We start from the raw sequence: 13,183 nt of genomic DNA, 5'->3' as shown, positions 1-13,183 counted from the left end.
CCTAGGGTTTTTGAAATATTTGAGAATTTATAAGGCGAAGAGGCGGTGCGGGAGGTCACCGGGGTGGGCACAACCCACCTGGGCCTCCTGGCGTGCCTTGGTGGGTTGTGCCCACCTCGGGCCTCCCCTCTGGTACTTCTTTGGCCCACTGGGTGTCTTCCGGTCCAAAAAAAATCTCCGAAAAGTTTCGCTGCGTTTGGACTCCATTTGGTACTGATATTCTGCGAAGTAAAAACAAGCAAAAAACAGCAACTTACACTGGGCACTATGTCAATAGGTTAGTCCCAAAAAAGGATATAAAATTGATATAGAATAATTGTATAACATTCAAGAATGATAATATAACTGCATGGAACAATAAAAAATTATAAATATGTTGGAGACGTATCAAGCTACAGGTTCTTCTTCTCCGGCTCTGCCTTCAGATCACTCACAAGTCACAACCACCAGTTCATTGCTGAACTACTCAACGACCATTTTTGCAAAATCAACTTCGAAAATTATGTGGTCATTCTCCACCTTTTTCTTGTCTCCTAGTATCTTGGAGTTCTCTTCTGCATTAACCACATTTTCTCAAAGCCACTCTCTATTCTCATCATCATACATGGTCTATAACTTAGCTAGGTCCATCTTAAGAGTATCAGGCCACTCGGGATCAACCCGCTCCAGATAGGTGCACTTCAGTTCTTCCTATTCTTCCCATTATATCTCAAAAATAAGCAAATTGCACTTCATCATGCCAAAAAAAGTACACTACAGAATCTCACAAGTAATTTCATTGCTAAACCTACCAATTTGACACCACCAACCTTTTTCGCGCAAGCCAAAAACCTCCTGCCACTATCCACTGACTCAAATGCCATAAACTTCTCACAGGAGGATTTGTGCTGACACACAAAACGCAGATCTGAAGCCACTCCGCTGCATTGCTTGCAGTACACAGTCCTAGGAAGCTGAAATGAGAACAAATCGGCTTCAGTCAATGTGTGTAAAAAAAGAATCCTATTTCCCCCAAATCCATAACCCTAGCCGCGTGAGAGGGAGAGACCAGGACGAACCTGGTTGCTTATGGAGTCGTCGTTGGACGACGAGCCGCTCGAGAGATCCTCCTAGGAGACCATGGTTACCGCGAAGGCGGTTACCCGACGACTAGGCAATGGCAACAACGGCAACAAAGTGGGGCCGAGGAGTTTTGGGGATGGGTGGGATTGAAACGGGTGGCGCATGCCCTTAATACCGTAGGGTACCTGACGCCTGCCTAACGGACGGAGCCTTCTGGCGGCGTCTGTCCGCGGACGCCTCATCAGGCTGACAGGCAGGGCCAACCTGTCAGAAACGTTGTCTTTGCGAGCTCAATTCGTCATGAGTGCAATTTTTTTACTCATTAGGCGCGAAAGTGGTAGTTCACTGAGTTGTCTGAAATGTGGTGGCAATCGGTTATCCTAGCGTCATATGTGGTGATCTTATACAATGTACTGTATGATTTTTTGGCGATCAACAGGAAACTTTGAGATCTATTTCACAGAATTTCCAACTCCTAGTTAGTGTTACTAAAATCTGAATCCTGAGTTGTTTCTGAGCAGAAAGTGGAGGCAGCGAAGCCACGGTCAGGTTATGATGCACAAACACAAACATTTTGTCTAACTTCAGAACCATAGCACACGGTTAAGTGAAGAATGCGACGAAGCCTCACCGTCGCCTGAAAAATGAAATTTGACGATATAAACTGACATAAAAATAGCCATCAGTAGTTCCCATTGTTTGTCATGGGTCCTTACCCTATTAAACTTGCTCTTACACAAACCAAATTATTCATCAACATGATATACATTGCCCGATTCTCGAACCATCCTTTTCCAATTTCATCCCAGTTTGGACACCAGCAGGCAAGAGAAACTGCCCAATTACAGGCCGCACATTGTGAAGGGGAAAACTTGTGATTCAATTCAAATGGGAGACAGTAAAGGTACAAGGAATTGTACAAACAAGGAGTGAGATGTGAGGATAGGAGGCACAACCATATCGCAACTGCCACTAGGCGGTGCCGGCGCCGGCGCCGGACTCCTCCTCGAGCTTGCGCACGTAGGCCGAGAGCACGGCGACGACGTCCCTGGCGGGCGCCTGCAGCGTGGTGACGAGGGAGGTGGCCGGCCCATTGAGGGCGCCGAGCAGCTTGGAGTAGACCTCGGCGCGGCTGGGCATGGTCTCGAGCGACTTGAACTCGGCGGGCGCGTAGTACTTGCCCTCGAACACCGCCCCGATGAAGTCGTTGGTCTCCTCGACGCGCTCCTCCTTCTGGAAGGCGCGGTAGGGCTTGAGCGCGACGGGGACCTCCTCCGTGTGGACGAAGAGCCAGGCGTTCATGCCCTTCATGCACGGCTTGAGCGCCTCCCAGGGGGTGCCCTCGATGGCCTTCCCCACCAGCGTGTTCTTCGCCACCAGGAGGTGGCACGACTCCGGCAGCGCGTCGCGGATGCCCTGGAACTGCTTCACTGTCAGGCCCTCGTAGCGGATGCCGGCCAGGAGGTAGCACCCCTCCAGCTGCTCGCGGACCACGGCGACCGTGTCCTCCTTGCGCCCGCGGGAGATGGCGGCGCGGATGGTGGAGCGGCGCAGAGGGCGGGGGCAGCGCGGGGCCGCGGCTAGGGTTTGGAACGCGGGGAGGGGCCGCGCGGTAGGGAGGAAGGAGGTCTCCATTTTTTCTAGGGCGGGCGGGCGCGCCGGACGGGGGTTGGGTTGGGGAGAAACGGCGAGGAAGATAGAGTGAGTGGAAAAAGCTTATCTATGGAGAAGACGATGATGGGTGGTTTCTTCCGTGGACACGGTGCACGTGGACCTTTGGATTATGTTTTCTTTTGAGGGGTTCCTTTGGATTATGTGTGACCGTATATTCAGCGAGGAAGATAGACCGTTATGTTCTGCATATTCATACTCTTTAAAGATTACTAGTAGAATGCCCGTGCGTTGCTACGGGCAAAATATAGGAACATGAATCAAACTGGTGACTAAGTGACATGGGTAAGTCTATATATAAGCAACTATGATCTTGATCTTGCTCCTTCCGTCCCCGCAACCCATCCTACGACACTGGTCGAGACTGGTGCCGATGTTGTGCGCTACCCTACTCGAGCCGTCTTCTATGTCGGTTCACCATTGCCCCGACACTGGTCCCGAGCTACCTTCTCTGTTGGCCCACTGTTGACCCCCATCCGCCCTCCGATATTGGTCGTGACCAGTGCCAATGACGCGTGTCATCCTGCCCGAGCCGACTTCTCCGAAGGACCACCGTTGCCCTTAACCATCCCTCTATTCCCACAACCTCTTCTAAAATTATGTGCTCGTTGTCAGCTTCTACCTCTTTCCATCCCCTCTTCTAAAAGTATGTGCTCATTGTCGGTTTCTTCCTCCTTACATGCCCATGACCCATCTTTTGGCACCGGATGCGTCTGGTGCCCATGTCCTGTGCCGCCCTGTCCAAGCCGCCTTCTTCGACGGTCCATCATGGTCCCCCACCATACCTCTAACAAATAGTTTGGGGAGGATGTAGAGGACATGGTTGTATACACAAATGGAAGCCTGAAGCAGACGCGCCCGGTCACTTCCACGGCGTTTGGGCATCGAAATTAGCCAATCCTGGTTGTAGATGATTTAAGATACTGAAGTACTTCATGTCAAGATGTGCAGTACGCAAGTTCACAAACCCTCATGCCTATGGTTTTATGTGCAGATGCCTAGCTCACTCCCGCCAGTACAATTAAAATTCAAAAAGTCAAAACAGACTCAACCTCTGCCAAGACAATGCGACCGAGGGCATGTACCCAGGTATAAGTGCAATCATATCTACCTTTGCCACCTTTCCTGATCATGGTCGCTACTCAGAACAGATGGACGTTTAGTCCAGCGCGTTGACAGGTAACCGCTACTGAAGTTATCAACTCGATGAGAGTTCATCCAAATCCGGACACATTTTACCACCTCATCCATCAGTAATTTCAGAGACCTGGCACCTTGCCCAAAGCTAACTGCAAATTTGTCCAAACTGATAAAACAATTTTCGCGAGAATCTGTGGCAGCATCACACGTCAGAATTCAATAAAATTTCAGGTTGTATTCTTTTCCATCAAAGTATAGAACTCGAAGCGCACAGATAGTAAACACTACACAACCATACTGGTATGGAGCAGTTATACGGACCAAGTACTGGCAGTATGGATCGATGTCTAGCCATCATCTGATAACCTAGAGTTTTCAACAGACAATTAGTACATCAGTTGACTCCATTGACACCACTCGGAATTAGTACATCAGTTGCCTCCATGACACAATTAGTCCGATATTGAAAGAGCTTTGTTTGACTGACTCTTCTATATTATACGATGCTCTATGGCAACAGATAAATGAGAGCCAAAAGAGTATTATTAAAATTGCATGCATGCCTTACATATACCAAGGGTCATTCTTGAGAAAATTTGTGGCTCATGCCTCATGACATTTAGAAGAAAATTCTGGATAATATGTAGGTGCTAGCACCTTGCATAAGGTACAAACCTTACAGGTTAACTCAAGCAAATACCACAAATCATATAATCGCACAACATTGGTTCACAGAATTACAGAAAAATTGAGAGAGAGAAGCAGCAACAGGTTGGAGTTCAGAGAACTGCAGCAATGGGGTTGAGAATTGCTTCAGAAGAAGTGCAGCAGCAGCGCTAGGAGAGATGGGACAGCCGCAGGCAGCAAGGAGCAGAGAGGAGAGGCATCAGCGCCAAGGCAAGACTACTACAGAACCTATGACTAAGTCAAACTTTATATTTTTTATGGGCATACTCGCGACTTGAATCCTTCATTTTTCAAATTTGAGCATTGGCGCATATCCACTGTATGGATTAGTCATATTATTAGGCTGGGTCAGTATATTAGTAAATTTGTCACATATACACAGTTTGTCGAACCAATTCCAATAATAATAAATAGACGCATATCTCTGAAAAAAAGAAACACACATGCATACAGTGGAAGTGTCTCGAGGGCCAAACTATTCTGGAAACTATCATAGCAGAAATCATATTTTTCTAAATCTGGACTAACAGGGGATGTACACACACTTGAGTTGATCACCTGCACAATCAAATCTTACTACTGAACATTGGTATTGTCTGATGCTTCCCATCAAACATCAGCCAATTTGTGATTTACCATTGCCCTATGGACTCGACATCCCAGCTATCTTGCTCTGGCAGCTTAGTGGTACCAGACCAAATGCTTGGATGCCTGTTCTGGAAGTTGTTCCAAATCTGTGCCGCTCTCTAGGTGGACTCATAGAAGGTTGACCAATGTTTTGTTAATCAGTTACAACATACATACACTTCGAAAAATGCATAGAACAGAAACTGCATTTTTGAACTTGCATTGCACTATGGAAGAAATTGATGATATTGTCCTCAAGTGGTCTAGGATAACCTGATGATCAAACAAAACACTAAGTGATTATGTAGTAAATTCTTAAATCAGTATTTCAATAAAACAACATCTGTTAATTTGGAACTATTTGATATTGTTGATTGTTCGTAAGTCCATTTAGTTATAGACGGTTCTCAATCGGATTACCACCCCGCTTTCATTCAATTAGGTTCAGCAATTTCTGTTATTACCTTGACAGTGCCCACTGCTGGAGAGAGTTAATATTTTTTGCAAGAAATCTCTTTGTTATAAGTGGTCCAAATTTATCTATATGTATCATGTATGTCCCCAATAATAGAAAAAACATTCTGGTCCAAATTTATCTATATGTATCACGTATGTCCCCAAATTTATCTATATGCATCACGTATGTCCCCAATAATAACCTTTCTCTGATTTCTGAGTTTCAGAGATAGAGAGTAGAACAATTAGAAAGTCAACAAAGTGCTAGATGAATCTGATTGGAGAACAAAAGACAACAGAATATCTTGTGCATAATTTATCAATTATATGTCCAATTAGTACTGTCCGGCTGCAAGGTGTAAGACTCCAAGGTGTAAGACTCTAGATGAATCTTACTACCACAACAGATGTAAACTCCAAGGTGTAAGACTATATTTTTCAGGGAAGTGTCTTGTTTTTTCTTTTTATTGAGAAAAGAGAATCATCTTGTTTAGATAACATACAATCGGGCAAACTTTAAACCACACGTAATAAGTCCAATCCGGCTGCTTTCCTAGACTATCGTTTGCTAGGATTTTGATAATCATGAAAAACAGGAAGCTTGAGTATCCTCCATTCCTCCAAATTTGTTTGGAGCATGGAACTTTAGAATCCTCCTAACTGGTCAATGAAAGGTGACTCCCGCCTAATTCCCCTAGCTTTGTCCTAGGAAAGCCTAAGTTTTAGAAATTAATGTCTAATATGCATCACAATCTCAAGAGCTTCTTCTGGTAATAAATTCTTTTGCAAAATATATATCTGTATTTTTCTAAGGAAAGAATCTAACTGAATCACCGACTGCATAAAGTTCCTTAGTAACACACAGTTGCGCTTTAATGTACATACCAAAATAAGAGACATGAAATCATACTGCACAAAAAGATGAAAAGACACCAGTCTCCAACTGTATGTAAACTAAGAAGAAGGTGGACACTACATGCTAGGGACTAATCAATCTCAGGTCAAGCCAATAAATTTGTAGAAAATAGCAAGGCAAACGGAGAAAATCTAAACTGACCCTGGTCCTCCTCTGGCCAACCATCCATTGGCTGCTGCTCCAAGTGCGCGGACACGGACATGCATCCAGTCCTCTCCGAGTAGCCTCCACGCATGACCTCCTCTCCCATGCGCACAGTGAGCAGCTGCTCATACAGGCATCGGTAATCAAAATTACGTTAAATGACTCTTTTTCTCCCCCCATCCATCTTACCAATTCAAGCTTGCCGCTGCAGGCAATGGCATATCTGATAGCAATATGCCATATGAACACCATTGAATAACTGAAAGCAATAGTCTTGGGTCACCTTACCTGGCACCTAGCGTCTCTCCAAGAATTTATCATCAAGCTTGATTGCATACTATAAGGGATCCATGTGCAAGCTGAAAATTATCAGTACAATCAAGTCTATTTGTACCATAACTGTTCCCTGTATCCACGAATACTTGGAGTTTGGATCTGATACAGAAATATATCAAATATCAGTTTCAGAAAGGTACATAGTATAATCTCTACTATCAAATTTCAGTTTTTTACCTTGGTGCTTCCCCAACGGAGCTGTCGGATAGAGCCAGGGAGGCGGCCATGGCACATCGTTCTGGAGGGAGGCGACCATGGCATGGGACGGCGGCGGCTGAGCGCGGGCCGGCGCTCCGGAAGACGGCGGACCATGGAGGCGCGCAGAGCGAGGCGAAGACGGACGGATCTGGTCGCTCCCAGGTCAGATCGGGCCGCAGTGGAGCTCCACATCGGGATCCATGGTGGTGTTGTTTCTGAATCAGAGAGAGACAAGATTTGAGAGAGAGAGAGAGAGAGAAAAGGAAGGGAGAAGGGAGAAGAAGAGAGATAGGGCGCGCGGGAGCGGTTACTGGACGACGGCGCGAGACGCCGGCGTGAGGAGCACTCGGCAGCGGCGGCGCGGGATGCCGGCGTGAGGAGCAGGCCAGGGGGAGAAAACCGGGACGGGGGAAAGAAAATTGGGGGGTGAGGGGGTCGTACGAGAGGGCTGGACGAAGCAGCGAACGTAAGAGGGAAAACGGAACGCTATGTTTCTTTTAGATAGTAGAGATTACTCCTTCCTATTGAAAATGTGGTTGAATACAGTTTTCTCTAAGTCAGACAGTATTAATTTTGAATAAGTTTATAGAAAATTACTAATATTTACAACACCAAATACATACATTACAAACGTACATTTCATGATAGATTTAAGAAAACTAATTTGACACTAAGCATGCAAAGGCCGGGAGTCATCCTCCTTTTCGAAAAAAATTGTTAATATATATTTTTTCTAAAAAGTTTAGTCAAACTGAAAAAAGTTTGAACCAGAAAAGAAGTAGAATCATTCATATTTTGACAGGAGGGAGGAAAACAGTGATGCACATGTACCTACGAGGCGCCACAGCAACATGTTTCATTACAGAGACTAAAGGTAAACCACAAGACTCGTATAGTTAGTACTCCCTCCGTCCGGAATTAAATTATACATTCATTTCAACTCCCTCCGCCCGGAATTAAATTATACACTCATTTCATTTCAGCGACAGTTGTGATAAACTCATTTCAGGGCAGTTAATTCCGGAGGAAGGATGTACTCGTACTATATAAAAGATTGTAGGTTAACAATGTTTCACTTCTGACTAGCTAGCCTCATTCAGCCCGTCTAATTGACAAGTCATAAAAACTTGTATATACATTTGAAAATGTTAAATACTCCCATATACATTTGCGAAAGGAAAAATATGAAAGGAACATGATCATGCATGTCCTTTATAGTGCATAATATAATATTACTCCCTCCGTTCCTTTATATAAGGTGTATTTGTTTTTTCAAAAGTCAAACAAGTGCATGTTTGACCGAGTTTTTAGAAAAATATAACAATATCTATAATACGAAATTTATGTCATCTATTCTATAATTAAAAGTAGTTTCATATTTTATCTATTAGGTATTGCATATTTTGTTACTTTATTCTATAATTTTAGTCAAACATTCAAATGGTTGACTTGCGCAAAAAACAATACAACTTATATTCTGAAATGTAGGGAGTAGTGTTTTTGCACAAATTTCTACTTCCTCCGTATCAAAATATTAGACGTTACGTCTTATATTTAGATACAGGGGAGTACATACTAGAAGATTTATAGTATGCTGCACGACCATGACAATTTGGTGGGTGTTTTTAAGCACATAGACGCATTCTTTAATCTTTGAACCGGCTGGTGCACTAACTAAATAATGGGGGCCTTTTCCTCTCACAAGAGCATATCTGTATAGTACAATGACTTTAGAGACGGGATTCCAGCCAGCACTTGTTCCAACTTTGCTAGACAAAAAATGGCAAAATGCCAACGCATTGAGAATAGATGAGCAGGCTCCATTGCGACAATGTCACCGTATACCTTCCTTTTCCAAAATACAGCTGATGGCATCATCAACAGTATCAACAACCTGTAAGAAATAAACAAGTGCAGTTAGAACAGCAAGCCAATACACAAGCATGATATCACAGCAATGGATAGTTTGTCGTTATGGTTCTGCTCCCAAAAGAGGTGACATGTATCACCCAAAGTTTTTGAGTGGATGCTGTTTTCTGTAGTTTATCAAACGTGTCTACTATGTTTTATTTACCCACTACTGCAAATTCTTCTTTTATGCCATACTTGGTGTACTTCCGATGCTTAATGGCTTAGAGCATTAGTTTGTGGTTATGGTTCTGCTGCCATTGTACGCTCCCAAAAGTCCAAAACATTGAGTACTGATGTGTCACATGTATGACGGGAGATGGCATCACGGTGCTTGTAAATTAAACATTGTACATATTGTTAATAAACTACAGAAGACAACATCCCCACAAACATTTACGTTACACCTCCTTTGGGGTCAGAAGTTCAGAACCATAACCAGCTACTTGTATAGTAGATCACAACAATAGCAAACTAACCTTTTATGAGTTACTTTTTCACATTTGGGCTGGTAAATTATCTAGTTTTACAAAACAACTACCTTTACACTCATTGAAGCATGGTAAGATAACCATCTTACTTCGGAATCAGACTAGCATAAAATAGATATTGAAGTTATATAGCAGATTGAATTATATGATGAGCCATAGTAATCTTGACAGCTAGAATTTCTTTGGCTTGCTCTACTCTAAAACTTTAAAGCTAACCATATGGCCCTTAAGCAGTGACAATAATAGTTGTGCAGTAACAAAATATCGCTTCATCCATCCCAAAATTTAAGGTGCATTATTATGCTTGCAGTCAACGCTATAAAACTTTGACCACTAATTTACACAAAGGTAAATAATTGATGATGTAAAATTATGTCATTCCGTGCATCTTTGTGAAATCATTTCATGTTATATACTGATCTGTGTACTATTTTTAGTAGCATGCTAAGATTTAAATAGTAGTCAGATGCAGTGGAGACTGTTTAAGTCCAACACGGCTTATATTTTGGAACAAACGATGTAAAAGGCGAAAGCATCAAGCTGTAGGTTGTACAGGTAAAGCCACGGCATCACACTGAAGCTGCGAAGAAAAGCCAATTTATCATGACCAGTGACTGATGCCCCTCCCAAAAAAAAGGCTAATCAACTGATGGGACATGTAATAGTAGTCTTAGCTATGCGTGCAAATGAATGGTACATGGAGGTAATAAAGTAAACGCAGTAGGTTGCAGGCAGGGTCATGCAGCAGGATACTAATTACTTCTTGGTTGGATTAATCAAGGGAGTAATAGACAGGATTCGATCGTTGTTGTTCGCTGTCACAAAGTAGATTTGACCGATCAAGACAGTACTAAACAATTTCTAAGTTGGTATTTCATGCTTTTACTACTCGTTTATATCATCAAACCAAGAACCAATACGTGACACAGAATGGTGGACTAAGCAATGAAATTGACTGAATCTATCTAACCTAAAATAATGGGTGAAAGCCTGTTTTCAGCAAATAAAAGAAATGGGCAAAAGCCGGCCGACGACACGCTAATCTTGATTTCAAACATAGAATATAATTGTGTGGTGGCATCACTGTATGAAGAACAAAACTCCAAAGTGAGTTGCCAGTTGTGTGAGCTGATGTACTATAGAATGAAGTCAAATGAACTTGTGCTACTTGGGTGACCTGATGTACTATAGGGTGAACTCAAATAAAATGTAGAAGACATTGAGGTCAAGAAACATGACAACTGCCTTATGGTTATTCAGATTTCAGACTGAAACTACTATCAGTTATACATAATTTTAGTTGACAACATTTGTTACAGATGAGGAAACATTCATAAGGTCCAACTAGAGAATCAGCAGTAAATACATACCAAATCAGCAGGAAACTTTGGATCATTATCATTTCCCCTAAAAACACCAGTCCTAGTAAGGACGGACGACCAAGGGGGGCCAGCCTGCAAATTGTAAATTCATCAATGTTCACATCTCTTGCCAGAATGCAAACAACAAGGTAAATGCTGTCTCCGGATATTTTGTAGGATTGCATGCTAACTGTTCAACCCTGAGTTCATAAGTGCACAACTTCCTAACGCTGCCAACTGCTGGAAGCAGTGATTTTCTTTATTGGAAGAATCAGCGGAATCATAGCATAGGCTAACCTTCAAAACTCCATTGATATCAACTTTAGGATTATCACCGATCATGTAGATAGTAGAGAACTGATGGTCTTGTACTTCATTCGTCAGCTGTGAATTTGGATAGATACCCATAACAATTTTTTCTAGTATATTAGCTGCATTCTTGAACACAAATGGATTAGGTTTCCCATAAGATGTATACTTCAGCGGAACATCATTAACTCTGAAAATTTAAGTTAACAGGAGACAGATAAGTATTTAACATATATGTGCTTAGAAGTACAGTTAATTAATTATATAATATAATGGCTTACTGATTGAAGACGCTTTCGAGTGCTATCCGGAAGGCACCCATCCCAAGCCGCTCAGAAGGAAATGCAGCCTGCCATAGGAGGTCCCAAACAAATTATGATCAATTGCTAGCAGTTACCTCACATATGCATGCACGGAACCTGAACGTCAATCAGAGTATTTCCCTGCAATGAGTTCATCGTGTTGCACTGCGACCCCCTTCCTAATACATTATCTTACCTTCAAACTTCACACATTTTAAATATATTGACAAAGTAGATTCTTGTGCCAATATTTTTAAAGAATGGAGCAAAAAAATACAAAATGCTTCTGCGTTTTGTTTGAAGTTTTGGCCTGCACTCTTACTTTGTAGGGGTTGAGATACAACTTAGACAGGTCATCCTCTGGTTGAGAAAGAGATAGAGGGATGCAAGTGAGCTGAAAGCTGTCGGGGGTGAATGTTGTGGGTCAGTGGTGCTTGAGAATATCTTGCAGTGCCCCAAAAAACCGATGTTAGGCATTCCTGAGCTGGATCTACAGGAGGTTATCACAACTAGGGATGCAGGCGTAAACATGAAATTAGTTCAAACTAAACTACATCTGTCCGGAAGAATTATAACTAACCTGAGATATTTTGAATCGGAAGCGGGGTGGATCGGCCACCGCTCTGCATCCCTAATCGCAACGGCCTGCTGGTATTTATGGTGGCTATGACGACAGGCGACTCATGGTGACAGTATCCCACCGATTAGCAAATGAATGCTGCCTATTTTGGCCATTACAAAAAAAACGCATCTAAAATTCACAGCCGGTCAGGAACCAGCAAGATCGATGGGCTAAACCTTGCTCCGGACTGGTGAAACTTAACGTGGATGCATCTTTTCATCCCGACGCTGGTAAAGGTGCTATTGGAGCTGTCATTAGAGACTCATCAGGTCATTTTCTTGCTGCCTCGACGACCTTTGTGCATTATGCTTCATCTGCTGTAGCAATGGAGGCTTTGGCCATGCAGCATGGCCTTACATTAGTCCTTAACTGCGGATGCAACTCTACGTCGTGGAATCGGACAGCACCCAGGTAATTGATGCTTGCTCAGGACGACATCAATGGTATGACCTAGTGGCGGCATCATATGCTCAGTGTATGGAGACTGCGGGGGCCATTGGGTAGGTGGAGTTTCGACATGTTCATCGGGAAGCTAATGGTGTGGCGCATGAACTTGCTAGAATGTGTTTTTAGATGAATTCCCATGTAATTGGATAGATGAACCTCCTAGCTTTATTTTATTTGCACTCATGAACGATGTAGTTTTGTTTATCAATAAAATGCGCCATGATGGCTTTCCCTAAAAAGTACTTTATTCATTTGACCATTGCTCAATATAGTCATGCACGTAACACAGGACCATCAAACTACAATACCAAATTTTGTAGGACTGTGAAATCATTGTAAAAATGCAAAATACCTCAAACACCGAGTTTATTCACTCCATTTGTACATGACTCTGGGTACCAACAGGGACCCCCAGGGAAACTAAAGTTTTGTCTCCTTTCCTTTTCCACATATAGGCATGACACAAGTGTCCTAAACCTATCTACATCTACCTCCTTAGAGCGTCT

General features: G+C 43.0%; 3 protein-coding genes across 8 annotated transcripts in view; all 3 read right to left on the bottom strand.

Moving 5' to 3' along the window:
• Positions 1-1,774: 1,774 nt before the first annotated feature.
• On the bottom strand, positions 1,775-2,775 carry LOC119290741 (50S ribosomal protein L10, chloroplastic-like). Its single transcript, XM_037569380.1, has one exon. The coding sequence runs from the start codon at positions 2,695-2,697 to the stop codon at positions 2,035-2,037; it is 663 nt and encodes a 220-aa protein (XP_037425277.1). The 5' UTR covers positions 2,698-2,775; the 3' UTR covers positions 1,775-2,034.
• Positions 2,776-4,961: 2,186 nt separating this feature from the next.
• On the bottom strand, positions 4,962-7,686 carry LOC119290740. Of its 6 annotated transcripts, none has more exons than XR_005142038.1 (5): positions 7,549-7,682; positions 7,217-7,452; positions 6,992-7,138; positions 6,701-6,908; positions 4,962-5,460 (listed from the first exon to the last, which is right to left on the bottom strand). XR_005142038.1 is itself a non-coding variant. In XM_037569377.1 (5 exons), the coding sequence occupies exons 2-5, from the start codon at positions 7,293-7,295 to the stop codon at positions 5,342-5,344; spliced, it is 393 nt and encodes a 130-aa protein (XP_037425274.1). In that variant the 5' UTR covers positions 7,296-7,452; positions 7,549-7,684; the 3' UTR covers positions 4,962-5,341. The 6 variants fall into 6 exon arrangements, 2 of the variants coding, with proteins under 2 accessions (XP_037425274.1, XP_037425275.1); XR_005142037.1 differs by having other exon boundaries at positions 6,701-6,824; positions 7,549-7,680; XM_037569377.1 differs by having other exon boundaries at positions 6,701-6,824; positions 6,992-7,062; positions 7,549-7,684.
• A 964-nt stretch (positions 7,687-8,650) lies between these two features.
• The window catches only part of LOC119290739 (uncharacterized protein YKR070W-like), an 8,644-nt gene continuing 4,111 nt past the window's right edge, over positions 8,651-13,183 (bottom strand). The window contains exons 8-11 of the mRNA XM_037569376.1: positions 11,588-11,655; positions 11,295-11,496; positions 11,007-11,090; positions 8,651-9,131 (exon numbers count right to left, since the gene is read on the bottom strand). Of these exons, the coding sequence (XP_037425273.1) occupies positions 9,072-9,131; positions 11,007-11,090; positions 11,295-11,496; positions 11,588-11,655 (414 nt within the window). The 3' untranslated portion in view covers positions 8,651-9,071. The remainder of the gene's footprint in view (positions 9,132-11,006; positions 11,091-11,294; positions 11,497-11,587; positions 11,656-13,183) is intronic.

This window comes from Triticum dicoccoides, chromosome 4B (assembly GCF_002162155.2).
Source record: "Triticum dicoccoides isolate Atlit2015 ecotype Zavitan chromosome 4B, WEW_v2.0, whole genome shotgun sequence".
Taxonomy (NCBI): domain Eukaryota; kingdom Viridiplantae; phylum Streptophyta; class Magnoliopsida; order Poales; family Poaceae; genus Triticum; species Triticum dicoccoides.
The sequence above is the reverse complement of the archived record's forward strand: the minus strand, read 5'-3'. Positions and strand labels throughout refer to the sequence as shown.